This window comes from Scomber japonicus, chromosome 18, assembly GCF_027409825.1.
Source record: "Scomber japonicus isolate fScoJap1 chromosome 18, fScoJap1.pri, whole genome shotgun sequence".
NCBI lineage: Eukaryota > Metazoa > Chordata > Actinopteri > Scombriformes > Scombridae > Scomber > Scomber japonicus.
The window spans coordinates 6,811,009-6,834,286 of NC_070595.1; the positions used below are offsets into that span (position 1 = coordinate 6,811,009).

At 39.4% G+C, this 23,278-nt stretch overlaps 1 protein-coding gene across 1 annotated transcript; it reads right to left on the minus strand.

Moving 5' to 3' along the window:
- Nucleotides 1–2,800: 2,800 nt before the first annotated feature.
- On the minus strand, nucleotides 2,801–9,862 carry LOC128378715 (NACHT, LRR and PYD domains-containing protein 12-like). Its single transcript, XM_053338294.1, has 10 exons — nucleotides 9,589–9,862; nucleotides 7,214–8,993; nucleotides 6,957–7,130; nucleotides 6,459–6,632; nucleotides 6,133–6,306; nucleotides 5,422–5,595; nucleotides 5,131–5,304; nucleotides 4,805–4,978; nucleotides 4,428–4,474; nucleotides 2,801–3,387 (listed from the first exon to the last, which is right to left on the minus strand). The coding sequence occupies exons 1-10, from the start codon at nucleotides 9,860–9,862 to the stop codon at nucleotides 2,801–2,803; spliced, it is 3,732 nt and encodes a 1,243-aa protein (XP_053194269.1).
- Nucleotides 9,863–23,278: the final 13,416 nt, after the last annotated feature.

Sequence of the window (23,278 nt, forward strand, 5' to 3'; positions counted from 1 at the left end):
AATTCTGACATACCACAGTAAGAGAGGTTTTCTTCACTGTAATCATTTCTCCTGTTCATAATGACTATTAAAAGATCTCCTTCAAATGTGCGTTCAGTGTAGGTGATGGGGGGCAAAATCCACAGTGTGTCCACACAGTCATTTAAAAGTAGATGTGAAGCTTGCATGAGGCTTAAATGAATATCTTCATCGTTTACAGTTTTTTAGCATCAAATTCCTTCTTTGGGTTTCCTCGGACAGTGTTTCCCTGTTGAGCTAGGACAATATGAGCCAGCCCTTTAATGTTTTTCCACTTTTTTCCCTCTGCATTCACTTTTACCAAAGGCAATATTACCATACACTTATTGATTGCCCCTTGTATCCCACTTGTTTTTTTGTCTGGCACCATTGTTGGAGTTGCCATTATACAGTATCACATTTTTTTGGGGCCTGCAATCTAAGATGAAGAGAGAGTGGACCACAGACATGCATTGGTTTCAGAGCTAGAGTTGAGGGGGCATAATGATGTCAGGAATAGTTTTTTCATTTAATTTTCAATTCTTTAAAATTAATTTATGAAATAAGTTGGAACATCATTGCCATCTGTGGCATCAGCACACAATTAAAAAACTAAAGAAAATAAATGGAGAAACAACAACAAAATATTTTTGGTGCTATTTATACCATAGTATACAAACTTATTAACTTGCTAATGCACAAGAATGCATGTGCACTTGAACACAGTGCACATTCATTTATTCATTGTTCAGCATCAAATCTCTCCACTGATCAGCACAGCTTTAATTTTATTCCAATTCCAATACTTCAACTTTCATAATTTTGTTTTCACTCTAAAAAAGCTACCAGCATCAGAGACTTGGAGAAAACGCAAACACAAGGCACCCAGATAATATCCTGAGCTCGATTCTGGCCAGGGACATTTGTTGCACATCATACATCACTCTCTCCCCCATTCTTCCTGTCTGCTTCTATACTATTTTATTCATATAAAAAACTGCAAGTACTCTATGTTAACGAATCACTGTTCTTGTGATCCTCACTTGGTATGCTTGTGGCCTTCAAAGCCCTAATGTGTAGTTACATTTTTGAGGAGCCTACACATGCAGGCTCACTGTAGGAAACCTTATGAGGAAGTAAATTCACTTAACACATTTGTTAGGCATTAAGGCAAGGCAGTTTTATTTATATAGCGTATGTCATACACAATGGCAACTCAATGTGCTTTACATAAAACAGAAAAACATGCAATTTGAGAAACATTAAAACATACAATTAACACCCTTCACTTTTTGTAACGATGATATAACTGGGAGAGTTTCATGCTATTCATGTAAAAGTGCTCACTGTGATTCACATTACTGTCTATGGTATTTTAATTCCTGTAGCCAGCAGTGCAAGAAATAGTTCATCCCACTTCACAACTGTATTTGGGAGCTAACGATGCATTCCAGTTGTACTCTGAAGTTGGAATTTTTGAGTTCCTAGTCGGAAATTTCAACTGGAACTGAAGTCAGATCTCTGACTCAGAAAGTCAGACGTACCCCACCAGCTCCAACCTCAAAATCCAAGATAGTAGCTCTGTGTATTAATAGTGTGAAAATTATAGTAATATCCTGTTTATTAGCAGTTGTGTCTTATCTGTGTCATTTAATCAGTCATACACACAGCACTGTCCTACGCCTATCTGTAGATGTGTGGTTATGGTGTTTGTATGAGCAAAAAACAGCAAAATGCATTTTTCTCAACTGGTATTGCTATCAGTGGCTAACCTGGCTAAAACTGGTTTTCTGACTTCGAAACTGAAATGATACAAACTCGGATGTGACATCATTCCCAGCTCCAACTTCAAAGGTAAATGGAATGCAGCCTAATAAGCAGGACACAGCCCCAACCAGCCCAACAATGCGATGGTTAGGCAACTTTCATGTAGCCAAACAAAGCAAATTGCACAATCATGTTAGAGTGTTTCTCTTATCTGAATGTTGGTCGCTAGATAGAAAAGGAACCCTGTAAAGAGGAATTTTCATGGTGTTACGTCCACTTGGTGACCTGGTCAGCAGACAATAACACAACAACCATAAAATCAAATAAGTCTCAGTGGAAGTGAACAAAGTGGTTTATTAAAACAAAAAGACACACTAAAGTGGGGGAAGATGGGATAATGTGATTGTGCCAAAACAAATGAAATTAATATAACAAAAAGGAGGCCTACCTAAACTACTAAAGTGCAAACAAAATGCCTAACTGGCTTATCTAACAAAAGAACATCTCAAAACAGTACAGGAGTGGCACAACCAATAAACCTAGTGAGGTAACAATTTTCACCTTCGTGTGTGTAAAAATGTAAAGGGTACTCCAACTTACCTAGCCCCAAAACCTCCCACCACATACAGTCCAAAACCGACTCAGAAAAACCACTATGCCAGACAAAGGTAGGAACATCACAAACAAAAGCCAAGAGGAAGAAGGTCTGGGATTTCCTCCTTTTTAAAGGCCTCTCCCCTGTTACCATAGGCCAGGTGGGAAGGTAGAGAGCCAATGAGCAGCCGAGCCTGCCTGCACAGGTGAGCAGCGTTTCTGTTGCAAGCAACTGAAAGAAACACAAAGGGGAGGAGACACACACACACACACACACACACACACACACACACACACACACAGACACACACACACACACACACACACACACACACACATCTATCTGCCTGGCATGTAACAATGGGCAAAATGGAATTGTAACTAAAGATTACACCCATGATGGCACCCCACCTAACTCCAACCCTAACCTCTGAATGCTTTGCTAGGCTTCTGACTGAAGCTGTTCCTCGTCTGGCTGATGCAGAGATACTGTGGAACCGAAAACGCATGAGTTAGTAGGCGAATGCCTAATCTCAAAGCCAAAGCCAGGGTAGAGGGGTTCAGTGAATTGGGAGTAGAAGGTGTAGAGGTGAATCAGTGTGTCAGATGAAACCCTGTAAAAGGACACAGTGCCAGCAGACCAGTCCAGATACACCGCCACTCTCTTGGTGCTGTCTTTCGGGGTACATATCTTTGTTCCTGTGTTATTGTGCCACACATAGTATTGCCCATTATAGTAGTATAGACTCCAGGACTTGTCATTTCCAGAAAACGTGCACTCTTTACCTTTTCCTCTTCTGGTTATTCCTCCGTAAGCCACTGCTACACAGAAGTAAAGACCCACCTGAAATTCCCAGTAACAGCGACCAGTCAGACCATTACTACAGAGCAGCTGTATGGTGGAATCAAATCTCTCTGGGTGATACCGATATGGCTGTTCTTCCTTCACCAATGTCACCTGTCTGTTGTTCTCAGACAAGATGAGTCTTCTGTGAGCTGTGTTTGGGTCCAGTGTGAGCTCACAGGAATCTAGAGGAAAGAACAAGACAACAACCTTCTAACAACTGGGCTGTTATAATTACTATTTTAATGGTTTGTGAATGTAATGCCAGGCTTTACGAGTAATGGAATACATGTAATGGCGTTATGTATTAGGATACAAAAAAAAGGTAACTGTATTCCGCCACAGTTACAGAAAAAAAAGACATAATATGATTACAGGTACATTTAGTAAAAAGGGGGATCACTTAGCTGGATTACAATTTTAAAACACATTTTACAATAAAGAAAGATATACAGCATCATACAGCAGCTGAAACAATAAGTGAGTCTCCAAACTGAGACAAAGGCCATGTGCATTTACACACAAGGTCCAGCAGCGGTAACTTCATTAACACCGGATCGATCTGGATCTAACAGTAAATGTTCTGTGTTCTGCTGCACATCTGCACGTGTTACATGTTACACATAGACTCAGGTTTATAAAGTGGGATTGTTTATAATAAAGCAGAACTTATAGGTGAACCCTGAGTCCCATCAGAGCTGTCAGGACATTTTCATTTTTGAGTAACTGAAATAATTTTTAAGTAGCCCAGAGTCTGACAGAAGATTTCGCCCTTGCACAGTTAACACCAACTCTATGAACACACTATTACCTCCACCCTAGATGCTGGTGGTAATTTGCGCTGGTCGTGGTGAATTACATGGTTTTTATTTGCATAGAAAGTGGCAAATTTTGAACCGAATGTATGCCCTGTGTTTTAATTTTTTTTTTTTATTATTATTTGGTATTGCAGTAATCCTAAAGTGATGGAAAGTAATCAAGTTAAATTACTATTTTGGTACTTAGATTACGTTACTGACTATATGTTTTAACAGGAAACTAAGAAATGTACCAGAATAAATTTTAAAGTAACCGTCTCTACCCTGTGTATTGCATGTACAGAATGTATGTCCTCTTTAGGCTCATAATGAATTACCAGCTGCCAAGTATTCATTTTCAAAAAACTTTCAAAAAATGTTTAATAAAAGAAGAAATAATACAAATAGTATAAGTACTGGATACTTACACTTGCACAGGTCAGATTTTAACCTCTGCTCTCCACCATGGTCCACTCTGAAAGAATAAACATGGTCAAAAAATTGCATTTAATGCACCTTTTCTTTGCATGTGCAAACAGAGGATGAAATAGCCTCATTAGGCATTATTATCCACAATCTACACTAAACTTCAGCATTACAACTTGGCTCTTATTTTAGTCACAGTGGACATCACATGATAACATTGTACTCTTACTTTTCTAAGAAGTTTGATCAGTGGTTTCCACTCTTTTTTTCTAATCTGAATTAGTTCTTTAACCCAAGACCCAATTTGTAGAAAACTTTAATATTTTACTGCCACTGAGGATCCACTGAATGTAAGCACTCTGCCCTCTGTAAGCCATACCTGAGAGTGTCCAATCTCCACTCTGGATCCTCTAGTCCAGCAGAAAGCAGGCTCACTCCTGAGTCTCCTGGGTGATTGTAGCTCAGGTCCAGCTCTCTCAGATGGGAGGGGTTGGACCTCAGAGCTGAGACCAAAGAACCACAGCCTTTACCTGTGACCTGACATCCTGACAACCTGCAAACATTTATATGTACTTGATTGTTTGTTATTTGACTATGAAGTTAATTACTATTAAATGGTTAGACTAGGTGGTATTACCAACAATTGATTGACCACAACTGATTTAGAATCTTGGCACTGATGTGAAGATGGGTATTTGTTCTGACCTGAGGGTCTCCATTGTACATTTAGTACTCTCAAGTCCAGTAGATAGAAGCTTCACACCTGAATCCTGCACGTCATTGTTACTCAGGTCCAGCTCTCCCAGACTCGAGGTCTGGGAGCTGAGAACTGAGGACAGAGCCTCGCAGCTTCTCTCTGACAGCTTACAGCCACTCAGCCTTAGGAATAATTAATGTGGATGACAAAGCAAAGGCAAGCTCAAGTTGTGTGGCCAACAATTGTTCAAACATTCATTTTAAATTCCTTAAAAGATTCCAATATGTCACTCGGCTGACCTGAGAGATTTTAGGTTGCAATTTGGACTGTCCAGTCCAGTAGAGAGGAACTTCACCCCTGAATTTTGCAAATAGTTGTTACTCAAGTCCAGCTCTCTCAAGCTGGAGGTTTGGGAAGAGAGGACTGGGGCCAGAGCCTCACAGCTTTTTTCCAATAGGTTACAACCACGTAATCTGAAGAAGAATCAATTGTAAAACAAAGTAATCTCTTGTCACACTCAATTAGTATAAAGATGGACATTTGATGTAAAATAATGGTTATACAGTACATCTTTAAATTAACGAGACTCATCTATAAAATTAAATTGATCATGAAATGAAAAAACTAAATGATGAAGAAAAAAAAGCAAATCGTAAGCAAATAGAATTATTACTTAAATGTGATGATCTTTAAAATACTTAAGTTTTTTAAAGATCAGTTTAAATTCAATTGTAATTTATTAACAAACAGGCTTACAACCTGTAATTGTCATTTGATTTGATTACTTTTAGCCTGTCATCTACAGAATTGTCCCAATACTCATAGTCAGGAATAGCTCAAGACACCACCAATACTTATCAAACAATGTGAAAATTCATAATTATTCTGGTGGTACACTCCAAAGTCCAGTCAGTTGAATAAACTTCTCTGAACTTACAGGAAAGGTTTTTAACCTAAAGTGACAGAAACTGTTTGTGAAGCCTAACTGCAAAAAACAAAAACAATCTGACCTGAGAGTTTCAAGTTTACAGTGAGGACTCTCCATTCCAGCACTGAATACCCTCACTCCAGAATCCCCAATGTTATTCACACACAGGTCAAGCTGTCTCAGACTGGAGGATGGGGAACTAACAAAAAAGGCCACAGCATCACAGCATTTCCATGTCAGCCCACAACTAATCAACCTAAAAAAGAAAAAGTGGTTAAGACAAACATCAAGTCTGAAAATTCTGGATTTCCATTAAACAATACAGAATCTAGAAGTCTATGTTAGAAAGTGTTAAGCAACTTTTTAAATGACAGGGTTTGGCTTCAGTAAGTCACACAGCCAGCTGACCTGAGGGTTTCAAGTCTGCAGTGTGGACTCTGCAATCCAGCAGAGAGCCATTTCATTCCTGAGTCCTCCAGGTTATTGATACTCAAGTCCAGCTCTATAAGACTGCAGGACTGGGAACTGAGGGCTGAAGATAAATCTTCACAGTTATGAGATGACAGACCACAGCCAATCAGCCTAAACAAGAACAAACAATGAGGATGGACAAATATTGTGAAATTTGATTTGATTAAATGTAGTGTGGCAGAATTGTGATTCCCTCATAGTGACATTTGTTCCTTTATATTATTATTATTTTCCCATGTATTTCTTCTATCTTTACTTTTTACAGCAAGACATCTGATAGTTGTTGAAATATTTCAATCTGAACCAAAAAATTGGCACCAAAGAAAAGGTCCAACAAAGTCATTAAAACAGATTATTTGGGAACCAAAGTTACTAAACTTTGCACTAATCCATAGACCTAGAGGGTCGCATATTCAAATACCAAAGCATGCTTACTTGAGAGTTTTCAGTGTACATTGTGGATTCTTCAAACCACCTACAAGCTCCTGGACTCCTGTCATGTTCGGATGGTTGTAACTCAGGTCCAGCTCTCTCAGATTAGAGTTCAAAGAACTGAAAACTGAAGCCAGTGCTTTACAGCTTCTCTCAGACAGCATACAGCCACTTAACCTGAAAATATCATAACCAAACAAAGAATGAACAAAAACTTCAAAATATAACATCCACAGCATTTAATATGTAAGGTAACTCACAGAGATAGACTGGAGGCTTGAACCACTGGCAGCAACCTCAGAAGACCTTCCTCTGAAGCTGAAAATTTCTTCAGGTCAAACATGTCCAACTCACTCTCTGATGACAGTAGGATGAAAACCAGATCTGACCATTGAGTAGGAGAGAGTTTGTGTGTGGACAGACCTCTTAAATTCAGGTGTTGGATCTCCTCCACTAGAGAATCATCCTTCATTTCATTAAGACAGTGAAACAGATTAAAGCATCTCTCTGGAGAGGGATTCTCCTTGATCTTCATTTTGATGTACTGGACTGTTTCCTGAATACTTTGTAGGCTACTTCCCGATTGTTTCAAAAGGTCTTGAAGAAGTGCTTGATTGGTCTGCAGTGAGAGGCCCATGAGGAAGCGAAGGAACAAGTTCAAGTGTTCATCAGGACTCTGTAAAGCCTTGTCGATTGCACTCTGGTAGAGATGCTTTACTGCAGATCTGTCTGTGATGAGAGATGTTGATTTTTCCTCCAAAAAAAGGTTGACATCAGAGTTGATGAATGACAAGAAGACATAAACAGCAGCCATAAACACTTGACAGCTTGAATGGACAAAGCAGAAACTTTGGTCCTGGTTTAGCCCACGTTCTTTTTTAAAGATCTGTGTGAAAACTTTGGCATATTCTGAGGCTTCTCTGATGTTAATGCCACAATCTAGAAGATCTGCTTCACAGAAGATTAAGTTGCCTTTCTGAAACTGTTCAAAAGCCAGTTTTCCCAGTGCGACAATCATCTTGCTGGTCTTGGTGGTACAAGGTGGATCTGTTTCAGCTCCTTCATGGTATTTGACATTTGCCTGTTTGGACTGAACAACCAGGAATTGTGTGTACATCTCAGTAAGGGTCTTGGGAAGCTTCCGTTTGTCACTGGTTTTCAACATGCTCTCCAGAACTGATCCAGTAATCCAGCAGAAAACAGGGATGCGGCACATGGTGTGGAGGCTTCGTGAGGCCCTGATCTGGGTGATGATTTTGCTGGCCAGCTCTTTATGTCTGAATCTTCTCCTGAAGTACTCCTCCTTCTCTGCATCCGTGAACCCTCTCATCTCTGTCACCATGTGAATGTACTCTGGAGGGATTTGTTTGGCTGCCTCAGGTGTTGTGGTTATCCAGAGACAAGCAGAAGGAAACAACTTCCCCATGATGAGGTTTGTTAGCAGCACGTCCACTGACGCTGACTCATTGACGTCTGTCAGGATCTCATTGTTGTGAAAGTCAAGAGGAAGTTGAAACTCATCCAGACCATCAAATATGAATGCAATCTGGAGTTTATCAAAGGTTCCCACTTCTTTGGTATCAGCAAAGAAGTGATGGAGAAGTTCCACCCAGCTGAAGTTTTTGTCTTTAAGTAAATTCAATTCTTGGAAAGTGAATGGAAAGAGGAACTCGATATCGCTGTCGACTTTGTCTTCAGCCCAATCCCGAGCAAACTTCTGTGTAATGACTGTTTTCCCAATACCAGACACTCCTTTTGTCATTAATGTTCTGACTGATTCATGTTGACCAGGGCAAGGTTTAAAGATGTCTTCTATATGGATAGTCTGCTCCAGATTAGCTGTTTTGCTGGATGTTGTTGCAGTTTGGCTGAATTCCTGTTTCATGTCAACCTTTCGAGACTTTCCCTCCATTATATGAAGGTCATTGTTTAGCTCATTCATCCATATCTGCTTTCCAGATTGTGTGGCTTGCTGAAGTGGAAGCTGAAACTTCGTTCTGAGGTTGGATTTTAGCTTACGCTGGCAATCCATGAGTGTCTCTAAAGGAAAAGCAGATAACATTAAATGTAAATATGCTATTTTAAGTGAAGCAACGCAAACATTTCATTACATTAAAAGATAAATGGATATAAACACATTTACGACTCCATGTTACCTATTCACTTGATTCATATGCTGTTGGGTGGACTTGGGAGCTATAACACTTCAACAGCAAGTGTCGGTGTTCAAGAGTGCAGTGTGACAAAACTAACGCGCATGCCAAGAGAAAGGTTAAAATGTGGCAGTGATACAAATGCAAAATACTGTCGAACATCGAACACTCCAAAAAGTCAGTCCCATTTAGAGTAACACCAGTGATCACCAAACACCTGGGCTATGTTGGCAAGAGGGATGTATTTTTCCAACTAAAATTTAAATCAAGCCAAATCAAACTGAGGATAGGCACCAAAGTATCAGCCAAAGCTAAAGAAGCATATTATACTGTCTAGTCACTTGTGGCTTAACCAAAAAAGTAGCTGACGGAATGGAGTCAACCATTGCATCGATGAAATGTCCCAAGACCTCAAGTGATATTCAAGTGTAATTCAGAGAGCATGTAACTTTAATGTATTTGGTTATTCTCATCCTACTTACCTTTGGGTGTTGAGTTGATGTTTAATAAATGCTGCACCAAGTTAGGTTTTTTGATTCTCTTCAAAACCAATATGGTCACCTCCACTGCATTTTTGTTGTAGGTATCTATGATCTGATCAACTGTGTCCAACCTGTCTGCGTTCTCCAGCTGGCTCCTTTGGATAGCTGGGAAGCCTTCCAAAACATCAGCCTGCTGCAAGAACCATTTGAACTTTTTAAACTCTCCATCTGCCAAATATTCCAAAGTTCCCAGCAGCTCTGTGGGTGTTGCCATGATTTCTTCTTGCTGAAATGAAATGGAAACCTAGTAACAATTTACAGAGGCTATACAGATGTTGTGCCCCCGTTGTTCTGGAAGTGAAAACTATTTTTTCCCATTGACAGCTACCTGAGCCACAGTTTGAGTAGTTTTGGATCAGCATGTGACTCTTGACGGTAACTCATCAGTACAAGAGATGAACAACTGCATTAGAAAATATCTGGCTCTTTAGTAAAGAGTCAAGGTATAATACCGTGCACATAAAAATTTGGGGGTAGTTGACTACGACTCCCAATGTGCTTTTCAGCCAAATACAGCCAATTACTGATCTTAAAATTGGATCATGCGTGCCACAAACAGTAGGTGGAAGATTACAGTGTTGAGAATTTACAATCTACAGAGTGAATTAGTCTACTTTTAATGTCTGTGACACTTTTAAATGAATTCAGCAACTGTGGCCATTGTTTACAGCTTTTGTGTGTTTTGAATTCATTACGCTCCAATTTTTTAATAACATGGCAGCCAAGTGTTTTGAGTATTGTACTATTCTTAGCTGTCCGCTATGCCAAGATCACGTACAAAACACAATTTCCCCAAAACAAAGTTAAAATGATTAAAAACTGGTGGTCATAGAATAAACCTATACATTATCCTACCACAATATTCCTACAACAATGATCCTGAGCTCTATGTTCAGTTACATTGAGGAGATTGTTTAAAGAAAACTTTGAAGTGGAAATACACAATGGGGAAGTACAGTTCAGGAACCAGCAAGCCCTCCCTGCAATAAATGAATGCATCACATCACATCTACAGTAGAGATAGCACAACTTTATAGCAAACTCAAAGTGTAACTGGCTGGCATTACACTTTTCACAATTGATATTGGGATTACACTTTGTAAACATTAACAAGGAAATTACACGCACAGACTGCAATCATTTCCCTTTTTTACAGTCAGCATTTCAACTGAATGCTAATTCAGTTCTGTTTTTTTCTGTTGTTTGCTAGCAGACAGAATTAATACAGAGGCACCTTGTCCCAATGCAAATTCAATGGAGAGCAATAACTTTGGACTTTGCCCTCTCGGATGGGTGGAACTGCTTAATCCTCCTGATTTCCTCCAGTCCCCAGGAGGACAAAAGGTGCGGAAAAATTAGGTACAGTTTCATTTAAATGAGGCTTATTGATCATAATTTCCACAAACACACACACAAAAAAGTGTAACGTAATAAGTTAGAATGAAGTTAGCTAAGAAAGCCTAACAACAAATTGGGTGATAATTGATACCTTATGCTTTATAAAGAGTCAAACCAAAGCGTGTCAATTTTGACCCAGTGACCCAGATAAAAGTTGCACAGTCGATGGAAGACAACAGGTCGGTTAAATCTATCTGTACTGGCATCAATCATTTCACTGTTAAGTAAATAATACACATAAATATGTCACTGCATATAGTATAAAAGCAGTCGTAAATATATGACCATGACTGTTGTTATAGTTAATGTAATAAAGTTTACATAATATATACTAAATTGTTAACATGTATTCAAAAGTGTTGTTGTTAAAGAGGCACTCCAGAAATTTAGTATTGTACTTCTAAGAAGTTAGGGGTTTCAAAAGTGATTTTTAAAACAATGGTCAAAATGGAAGCAGTGGAGGCTGACTTTTAGTCCGCAGGGTCACACTTTAGATATGTCATTAGACCCTTTCCCGCCTGGTAAACACTCCTGTCTTTTAAACACAGTGCCCAAATTCTACTTTTTAGAAATAAATACCTTGTCATCCATTGGCCCACTTAAATAAAGTAATATTCCACTGAAAGTCTAATCTTTTAATTATTAAATACCCACCACCTGTTGGCTCTGAAGAGTGCATAAGTTCCTCTTTCCAGGCAGTGGGCAGCTTTGGTCAGCTTGGACTGAAAGCAGAGTGGAGTTTAAGTATGACAGAAAGCATCAAATATCAAAATCATGCAAACACTGGGCGTGCAGGTGGTCGAGTGGTTAAGAGGGCATGCCACGTATGCAGCGTTTCAAATCCTGGCCAGCAGACCTTTGCTGCATGTCACACCCCCCTCTCTCCCATGATTTCCTGTCTCTCTACTGCTAATAAAATGGTGTCTATGCCAGAAAAAATTATGTAAACACCCATAATATAAAATGTCTCAGTTTTGAAATATAAGTCTGTGTCAATCAGACAATTCAAATCTTATATCAGTAAAATGAGTCACTATATGCCTACATACATTTAACTGTAACCATGACATCTACAGTGGAGTAAAGAACAGCTTTATATGTTACAAGAAATAATCAGTAGTAAAAACTCACAGTCGGCATTATTTGTTAAAGAAAACTATTCAATAACATGTTGTAAAATACCTTTTCATGTTGAAAATAATCCTTCGCCACACTGACTGGAAGTAGACTAGAGAGAAAAGGAGAAAGTCTAGTTTATCTAAATGTGCACTCCCCACTGTGACAGCTTCAAATGTCCTCACAGGCCCACATAATACAAGGATTAATCAGCAGGGGTGGATTGGCCATAGGGAGTACCGGGATTTTTCCCAGTGGGCCGATCAATAATGGGCCGATGGCTGCCCGTTTTTTATTTTTTATTTGCTCATTTATTTTTTGCTGCACCTTGCCATGGTAACTCTCCCGGCCCAGGGGCAGAGACATGCACCGGCCCACAGAGCTCTGCTGCAGCCTGCAGACACAGCAGAGGCCCATTGGCTTGTCTGTCTAAAGAATGCCTAGTCCAATGGCCCTATGATAGGCTACAGAGGCCCAGGAGTCCCACCCACATATGTTCTGGACCCCGCCCCCCGTCCAATCACCTATAATGACAAGCAGTCATGATGAGAGAGCGAGTGAGAGAAACAACAGCACACCAGCACATGAAAAACAAAGCAAGAATTACAAAATGGGAACTACGGGTGAAAAACGAAAAGGCGGAGCTGAAAAACGGAGAAAAGAAAAGCTCTCGCGACCGACGCTGGTAGGAGCAACAAAGATTTGCTGCGGGGGCCAGCGTGGCCAGAGCTAGCAGCAGTGGTTCCTCTCAGCAGCAGGTGTGTCAGAGTGAGGCTCCCGCTGCCATGGTGGTGCAGCAGCAGGTTGGGGAAGACCCTCCACCATGTGGAAGTGGTGATACAGTCTTAAGCAGGTGTGATCCTGCCAGCATGGTGTGAATAAACACTCATTAAATGTTCAGAACGGTTACTAACTGTCTAGGAAGAACTTTACTTGACATAATAAATAACAAACTCTGAATAGTGTGGTGTGTTACAACTAGGCCTAAATCTAGTTATATAAAGTATTGGAAAACAATCATATTCATATACTATCCTGATTCATTGATTAGTTGCTTTTATTAACCACTTAACCACTATTTTCATCAAAGGATGTCACATAATTGCAAATCTGCAAGCTTACAACTCACATGTTGCAATGTGATGTGGTTTGAGTATGTAGATCTGCTATTTTCACAATTTTTTATCATTTCTACCTATAATGACTTCCCCCAAATCAGGTCCTCAGAGTTAAAGTGTTTTAAGTGTCAACATGCACCTTTCTTTGTGCCCACAGTCCAATTTGTTCATGAAGGACATTGATCTAACAACATAACACATATGTAGCCTATACTTTACATATTTTTTTCAGTCAGTGTTTATGGTTTATTGCCCATTCAGTTTCACATTATACAGTTAAAACTAATTCAAGCCTATTCAAGTCTCCAGAATATAAGGGATATTGTTCAGTATACTAGTGTTATTAAGGGCTTGTGTGTTTAAATGTACACAAACGCGAGTTGGCACAGTATCTGAGCATGGATTGTAGTGGGCCGGTCTGGACCAGTCCAGGCCTGTTAATCAGTAACACACAGTTTATGGAGGACATAAGCTTATAATACATTTGTTTGTGAACTTCTCTTGCTATCACATGAACAAATATTTTGTTGTTGACTAATGGCCACACCTGCCACTACACCAGGGGGATACATACGTTTTATAGGTACTGTACAATAGCTCTGACTCCAGGCACTGGCAGTAACAGCATGAAAGTGTTCTTAGCTGCATGCCAGGTGCAACAGCAGGGATTAAATCAAAATAAAATATCTAGCTTTTGTAACAATTTTTTTGGTCTTGTCTGATCCAAGATTCTTTACTTGAATCCTTTTTATTGGAGACTCAAAACTTTAAGAGGGGGGGTTATTTTCATTTAGGTAGTTATATAGTTTAGATATATTTAGATGTTTTAAATAATATTCAATTTACATTGTACTCTGTGGTTTTCTAGTTGCAAATTTAAAGAATGTTCAGAAAGACTACATTCATGTAATACTCAATCTACTGGATGGTTTTGGTGGTACTGTAGTTGTAATCCTGCCGGGTTCAGTAATTAACACATTCATTTGCACAATGTAATTCATGGACAACACTCACATCATGGAAGGTTTTTATTCATTGTTCAGCATCAAATTTCTCTATTGATATCATCACAGCTTTAATTTTATTCTCCACAGTATAATTACATGTACATTTTTTTTCATTTATTTTGTAATACAAGCAACACTGGCAAGGTCAGTTTAGCTTCATTACAGAATGTCGGATTAGTATGCATATTTACATTACACTGTTATGCTCATATTTAAATGTTTGCAAGATGGGTGTCACTGAAAAGACAATTCTTCAAAAAAGGCTTTCTTCAACTTTCATAATTTAGTTCCAGCATCAGAGACTTGGAGAAAACACAAACACAAGGCACCCAGATAATATCCTGAGCTCCATTCTGGCCAGGGACATTTGTTGCACATCATACATCGCTCTCTCTCCCATTCTTCCTGTCTGCTTCTATACTATTTTATTCATATAAAAAACTGCAAGTACTCTATATGTTAACAAATCACTGTTCTTGTGATCCTCATTTGGTATCCTTGTGGCCTTCAAAGCCCTAATGTGTAGTTACATTGTTGAGGAGCCTACACATGCAGGCTCACTGTAAGAAACCTTATGAGGAAGTAAATTCACTTAACACATTTGTTAGGCATTGAGGACATACAATTTCATAAAGTTGTAAAGTGGGACATACTGCTGGTTCACAAGTTGTTGTTTTTTACATTCTGTATACCCATTTCAAATTTTACTTTAAAAGATCTTATTAATATTACTGAACATAGATACTCAAGGCTCTACCTTATAATGTCACAGTCTTATACAGTAGGTTTATATTATGACCACCAGTTTCAATTACTTTTTACTCCAAAAATTGTATGTACACAGTCATGATATTTTCACTTTTTTGTTGACATAACTGGGAGAGTTTCATGTTGAAACTGTGATTCACATTGCTGTCTATGGTATTTTAATTCCTGTAGCCAGCAGTGCAAGAAATAGTTTATCCCACTTCGCAACTGTATTTGGGAGCTAACGATGCATTCCAGTTGTACTTGGATGTTGGAATTTCTGAGTTCCCAGTCAGAAATTTCGACTGGAACTGAAGTCAGATCTCTGACTCGAAAAGCCAGACGTACCCCACCAGCCCCAACCTCAAAATCCAAGATAGTAGCTCCGTGCATCAATAGTGTGAAAACTGTAGCAATATCCTTGTAGTGGCCATTTGTCCTCAAATAAACAAAAAAAACAAATTCAACTTTAAACTAAACATAATCAAAGGGCCACTGACGCACCATGGGTGTGGGATAACGCAGGCAAAAGAGGGGAGATGAAAAGATGAATGTCCATTCAAAAATATTGTGTTTGCGGTGATTTATTTCAAAATAATAAAAACAAACAAAAGAACAAAGAAATCCAAAGCTGTTGCCGCCTCTAGTGCACTGGTAAAAAACCATAGGCCAACCCAGGTGCATGCTGGTACAAGTGTGCCTACCTACTTAAATAAACTTTAAGTGCTCTCAGTGATAATCAACTAGTAAAACTAAACCCAAAATAAATCCTATCAATCTAAATATACTAAACAAATAATTAACAAAAATATTATCCAATTTTAATATAAATAAAGTAAACAAAACAAAATTACTTAATTAGTAAATTAGATTTGAAACAAACTATAAACAATAGCTAAACTTCACAAAATTAACAAATGGCTCCTACATTCCGGCCCCTAATTGTGCATTATATCACAATTACACACAAAAAAGAGCTATTTATAAAACTACGACTATGAAACAGACCTATTCTGTGTATCATGTAGTAACCCTGCATAAATTGTCTTCTTGAATAACCAGAAAAATAAAACACAGGTTAATTAGAGAAAGAAATAGAAAGAAAAATCAGAAGTAGAAAAGAGAGAATGATGACGTTAGACTGCTGCTTCCAGTAGTAGACAGAGCTTCGTCACGGGCCTCTCCAGAATACTGGTCCTTGTTTGGAGTCGAACAGTGCGTACCAGACCTTTCGCATCTGATCTGACCTCCAAAACTTTCCCCATGATCCATGATCCTCTTGGAGCTGAGGCATCTGCAACAAGAACAATGTCTCCAGGAGTGAGGCTTTTCCTTGGCCTTATCCATTTTTGTCTTTCCTGCATTATAGGCAGATACTCAGAAATACATCTTTTCCAAAATAACTCAGCAATATACTGTGTTTGCTTCCACCTTTTCCTCAGGTATAGATCATTTTGGTCGAACAGTCCTGGTGGCATAATTGGTTTTCCTTTCAACATTAGAACATGGTTCGGTGTGAGAGCTTCCAAGTCATTTGGGTCGTCTGAGACTTTTGTGATAGGTCCGTCATTCAATATTGCCTCAACCTCACAGAAAATGGTCTGGAGTCCTTCATCATCCAGAGTTTGTTGTTTAAGTACTGAGACGAGAATACTCGTATGGGAAGCTGCTGGTGTGTTGAAACTCCACTTTATGCCATCCTGAACGAAAGCTCTTTGAATTCTGCTGTGATTCAAAGCAGCCAAACTTTCTTTCAACTCCCGGTTAGCTCCGACAAAGTTCGTACCATTATCAGTTCTGACAGTTGAAACTGGACCTCTTCGACAGATAAACCTCCGAATTGCATTAATACAGGAATCTGTATCCAAGGTATAAGCCACTTCCAAATGCACTGCACGGCTGGTCAGACATGTAAACAGCACTCCATATCTTTTAAGAAGACTTCTGCCTTTTTTTAACTTCAATAGGGCCAAAATAATCAATTCCCACATTTGTGAAAGGTCTTTCTGGCAACACCCTCTCCTCTGGTAGGTCAGCCATTTTCTGTTCAATCAGCTTTCCTCTGTTACGTCTGCATACAATACAGTCTGATATTACCTTCCTGGCAGCAGAGTTTGCATTTATGATCCAGTATTTTTGTCGTAACCTAGACAGCATGTGATTTCTGCCTGAATGTCCCAGTTGATTATGAATATGACGTAAAATGAGCGTGGATACATGCATGTCTTTGGAGAGAATGACTGGATGTTTGGATTCTGCTGGTAATGCTGCTTTGTTCAGCCGACCACCAACTCTGAGGATTCCATCATCCATCACTGGATCCAGTTTGTATAGTGGGCTTTCTTTGGAGATGAATTTGAAGCCGCCGTTAAGTGAAGCAATTTCAGTTTTAAACTTGTGTGTTTGTACATGCCGAATGATGGACTCTTCTGCTTTCACCAGATCCTCAGGAGTCAGACTTTGTCCTTTGAGTGTAACTTTGAAGTTCTGCACTTTCATGTCCACTTCATGTTCTTTATTTAGGCTTGCAGAAGCACAAAACTCTTTCCTCTTTTGGGCCAATGTCAAGAGAACTGTTTTGACTTTTAATAACCAGGCCACAGATGTCTTTAATTTAATCCAGGATGAAAAGTAATGGATTAGATGGCTGGTAGGGTTTTCTACATCCTTGACAATAGCATTCACTATCAAGTCCCTTTTGACCTCTGAGTCATCAACAGAAACCACAGCAAGATCATTTTTCAGATTAGGCCATTCCTCCTCTGATTTGGAGAGAAACTCAGGTCCATTCAACCATTTCCTGCCATTCAAGAAATCCTGAGCTTTCATTCCTCTTGAGGCTTCATCTGCTGGATTCTCCTTTGAACCCACATATCTCCACTGCTCAACAGCTGTGGCCTCTCTGATGACAGAAGTTCTGTTTGCCACGAAAGTATGGAATCGTCTGGTCTCGTTTGCTATGTATTTAAGGACTGTTGTACTGTCTGTCCAAAAAACTGACTTCTTCAGCACAAGTTGCAACTCCTTTTGCAGCATTTTATCGGCTCTAACAGCAAGAACTGCAGCAGTGAGTTCCAGTCTTGGGATTGTAGTCTGCTTGAGAGGAGCAACTCTAGCTTTTCCCAGAAGAAATGCCACATGTGTCTGATGATTATTTTCCAGTCTTAAATAAGACACTGTTCCATACCCAACCTGGCTGGCATCAGAGAAATGATGAAGCTGTGCTGAAACAGGTGTTCCGAAGTCTCTGGGTTTAATGCAGCGTTCCACTTTAATTTCAGCCATTTTTTTGAGGTCTTTGAGCCATTCAGTCCACTGCTCAGAGAGGGCAAGGGGAATGACCTCATCCCACTTTATGTTTCTCCTACAGAGCTCCTGAAGCAACAGTTTGGCTGGTATGCTGAATGGGGCTAAAAATCCCAAAGGGTCGTAAAGAGAGCTGACCACTGAAAGAATGCCTCTTCTAGTCTGCGATTGTTCTCGGATTGAGGTCTTGAACTTGAACATGTCAGTACCAATGCACCACTGAAGCCCAAGTGCTAGCTCTGTTGGAAGTTGTTCTGCATCCAAGTCCAGCTCCATGATTTTGTTTGCTCTGCTTTCCTCCGGGATAGACTGCAACACTGTACGGTTGTTGCTGATCCATTTCGAAAGAATAAATCCTCCTTTGTTGCAGAGAGCAGTCAAATCTTGGATCATTTGAATAGCTTCTTCCTCTGAAGCCATGGCTTTCAGTCATCCACGTAGAAATTATGTTTCACTGTATTGATCACTTCAAGTGGGAAATGCTGTTATCTTCTGCTGTTCTCCTCAAAGCATAATTTGCACAGCTTGGTGAGGATACAGTGCCAAACAGATGAACTCTCATGCAATGTTCCTGTGGAGGCTGTGTAATGTTACCATTTGGCCACCAGAGGAAGTGGAGAAAGTTGGTGTGCTTATCTGGGACATGTACTTGGTGAAACATTGCTGTGATATCTGCCATTATTGCCACAGGTTCTTGTCTAAATCGAATGAGAACTCCAATGAGAGTGTTGGTCAGATCAGGTCCCTTTAACAGTTGACAGTTCAGTGATGTTCCTTTATAGGTTGCTCCGCAGTCGAAAACGACTCTCAGCTTGCCTTTTCTGGGATGATAAACTCCATGATGTGGAATATACCACACCTTTCCATCACTTTGTTCTAGTTGATCAGCAGGCACCATCTCTGCATATCCTTGAGTTATCATGTCATTTAGGAATTTAGTGTACTCCTCCTTAAATGTGTTGTTCTTGTCAAATTTTCTTTTCAGACTTTGGAGGCGCTGTTCTGCTACACAGCGATTATTTGGCAAGATACAATCTTCTTGTCTGAAAGGTAAGTCAATGCAATAATGACCTTCAATCATTTCTGCCGTGCTGCTTACAACATCCATGAACTTAACATCTTCTCTAGACATTTCAGTTTGCTCCTCAGATGATCTCTCATTAAAGTCATGGTTATATTGTTGAATTAGCATGTCTTGAAGGTGTTCAACAGATATTCTGTTCACTGACACAGCAGGGCAGTTCTTCTTGCTCATATTGTTTGTTCCATGAAGCGGACCATTAATGACCCAGCTGACCCTGGTTCTTACTGCATAAGGTCCTTCATCCTGGCTGTTTATTACCTCCCAAGGCTCCATTACTTTGGGGGCATCAGTTCCAATTAGCAGTTCTACATCTGCATCAATGTCATGGATTTTCACATCCCTCAGATAAGACCACTGATCAAGATCCTCCTGTCGTGGAACATTGAGTGAGGAAACAGGCATGGATCTCTGTGTTAACACATCAGGTAACTGGATGTAATCATTCAAGTCAAGACCAGACACCTCAAGACCTGACAGACTGTGAGCATTCACAACTTTCCTTTGTCCCATTGTTTTCATCAAAAAACTTGTTCTTTTTCCACTCAGATTTAATTTTCTTGCCAGCTTCTCCGTGCAAAACGTTCCTGAGCTTCCTGGATCTAAGAAAGCATATGTCAGCACAGTTTTGTCACTTTTGTGGCTCTTAACTTTAACTGCAACAATAGAAAAGATGGAGTCATCTTCAGAACCGGCCCCGATATGTCCACAGGTCTGTGTCATTACAGTAGTAACACTTGGAGTGCTCACAGGTGAGTGTTTGGAGGATGTACCTGTATCCTGCCACTTGATATGAAGGATTCCTGGATGCTTTTGGTTACACACGTTGCAATCCAAATGACTCCTGCAGTCTTTGCTTGTGTAACCTATTTTCAGGCAACCAAAACATATCCCTTTTGCTTTGATGAAATTAATCTTGTCACGATGTAATTTCATTCTAAACTGTGAGCAGTTATCCAGCGAGTGACTACTTTGTGAACAAAACAGACAGTTGTGAATTGGAGAGGGTTTGACTTTGTTACTTGTACAATGAGCCATGTCTTTGTCCTTTACTGTGGTGACATTAGTAGCAAAACTGCTTTCCTTCTTCCTTTGCATGAAAGAGCTAGGCTTGGAGGATTTGGATTTGATGGGTGGTGAATCTTGAATGTTGCCAAAAAGTGGGTCTGAGGCAATTTTGACTTGCTTTTCAATAAAGGTGACAAGATCAACAAACTGTGCTCTCCGACCATTTTTGTCAAGTATGTCACATGCAACACTTCTCCATTTTTCCCTTAATTTATAAGGAAGTTTCATGATTATACTTCTCATGTTAGAGGGTAAATCCAGTTCTTTCATTTGCGTCATTTGCTCTGTTAGATTTGCACATCCTCGCAGAAACAGAGAGAAAGACTGTAATGCTTTAACGTCCTCCCTTTTAACAAGTGTCCAGGAAAGAAGCTTCTCCATATAAGCACTTGATATTTTGTATTCATTACCAAAATGTTCTGCAAGGAGACTCTTGGCATTGTTGTATCCAATCTCTGAAGGTAAGTGTTAACAACTGTGCACCAAGTTTCTTGGTTCTCCTCTGGTATATTGCTCCAGATAGTGCGAGCGGTCACTCCAGTTAGATGTTTTATCCTCCACTCCATTCTCAAAAGCTCTAATGAAAGACCTGTAGTGAAGGGGGTCTCCATCAAACACAGGGATGCTTATAGAAGGAAGTACAGAGCTTAGATTTTGCTGAACCAGCAGAGCAGTGATTTCGTTTTGCTTTTGCATTATATTCACAATCTCATTTTGAGAGTTATTTGTCACAGTTTGATATTGAGGGGGTATCAGTCTTGCTTGATTTTGATTTGCAGTTGATGTGACTTGAACTGGTTCATTAACATTGAAAAACTTTTCATTCATCCATGTTTTTTGTTTAGGCTTCACAACTTGTGGTTGAGATATGACAGGCACATCAGTAACATTCACATTTTCATTCAAGGTTAATGGCACAAACATGTCAACATCTGGATTTAATACACTTGCTCTCTGAGATTTATTCCTTTCAAAATAAGAGTTCATACCATCTGACCGTTTTGAACCACGTTCAGATGAATTAATCTCCAGAACAACAAGTTTTGCATTTGTTGCAGCCAATTCGGTTTCAAGCTCCAATTGTTCCTTTTCTCTTTTCAGCTTCTCCTCCATGGCTTCAATTGAATGTTTCTTTTTTAGCACAGCAACGCGCTCCAGTAGCGCTGCTTTTTCTGCTTGGGTTTTAATGCGTGCTGAAGCTGTTGAGGAGGTACGAGATAGCTGGGATGGAGGCTTTAAACAGCTTGCTTTTACACTTGACACATTGGAAGCACTATCATCAGGCTTTATTTCATCAGCGTCACCATCAGGAGATTCAGTTATATCATCAGCCTGTATTTCGTCAGTGACACCCTGTTCATCATGACACTCGGTAAACACATATGGATGACCCAGTTCAGAAAGCCAGGTTTTTGCCCTTTCAGTGAAATCATTCAATTTGATCATCTTTGCCGCGAAATATTCACATTGTCTTTTCATTTCATCTTGTGGCAAAGGCAAGTTTATTAAAGATTCATGCAGTTCATTTGCGTCGTCACAACACTGGATAAGCTTTGAAAGCTCCAAGTTCACTGAATTGACATTTTCATTTGATTCCATTAACGCAGTGATTTTGTCCACAAACTTTTTTGCTTGTTTGCATTTCACACTCATTTTTTCTTGGCACATTTCTGTGTAGAAGCACAATCCTTTAAAGGTGAGTTTAATGTCTCTTTTGGTTGACAATGTTTCAGACTCTTTCACAGTTTCATCAGACATTTTAGCGATCTTTCCAACACTGCTTGTGGCGCAGAAAACAAAGTCCACAATGTCCAAACATGCAGGTAAAGCAGCAAATCAATATGATTATTGGCTGATCAGATCCAGTTCATCACACAAAGACATCACACATTGCAGTTGGGCGACTTTATGAATGAAAGCCGCTGGCAGATAGACGTAAAGTGTGCGTAATGATGACGTGGCGCACTTTAGCACAGTTCAAACTTTTCCCATTTTTTTATAAAACACTGACTTTCAAACTCCAATCGTTTGGCTGTTGTCCAATACAGCAGTCCTGTTACATACCAGTGCTTTTGTTGATCTGAGCCGAAGACCATTTCCCACTGCGGTTGATGATGTTACAAACAGCGTTGAATAAAACAATCCGTGCTGATGATCAGTCCATAAACCAAGAAGATCCACTCTTTCCAATGATGAAGAATCCTTCCTTTGAGTCCATGGGCAGGTTTTTTACTTGATGTAGTGGCCATTTGTCCTCAAATAAACAAAAAAAAACAAATTCAACTTTAAACTAAACATAATCAAAGGGCCACTGAGCACCATGGGTGTGGGATAACGCAGGCAAAAGAGGGGAGATGAAAAGATGAATGTCCATTCAAAAATATTGCGTTTGCGGTGATTTATTTCAAAATAATAAAAACAAACAAAAGAACAAAGAAATCCAAAGCTGTTGCTGCCTCTAGTGCACTGGTAAAAAACCATAGGCCAACCCAGGTGCATGCTGGTACAAGTGTGCCTACCTACTTAAATAAACTTTAAGTGCTCTCAGTGATAATCAACTAGTAAAACTAAACCCAAAATAAATCCTATCAATCTAAATATACTAAACAAATAATTAACAAAAATATTATCCAATTTTAATCCAAATAAAGTAAACAAAACAAAATTACTTAATTAGTAAATTAGATTTGAAACAAACTATAAACAATAGCTAAACTTCACAAAATTAACAAATAGCTCCTACAATCCTGTTTATTAACAGTTGTGTTTTATCTGTGTCTCATTTAATC

What these genes read in the sequence shown, in the direction of transcription:
- LOC128378715 (XM_053338294.1), bottom strand. Translation starts at nt 9,862, where the DNA reads ATGGCAACACCCACAGAGCTGCTGGGAACTTTGGAATATTTGGCAGAT. An exon ending in CATCAACTCAACACCCAAAG is followed by an intron (nt 8,994 to 9,588) that starts GTAAGTAGGATG and finishes CTTTTCCTTTAG; the next exon opens with AGACACTCATGGATTGCCAG. An exon ending in TGGAGATTGGACACTCTCAG is followed by an intron (nt 4,475 to 4,804) that starts GTATGGCTTACA and finishes TTATTCTTTCAG; the next exon opens with AGTGGACCATGGTGGAGAGC.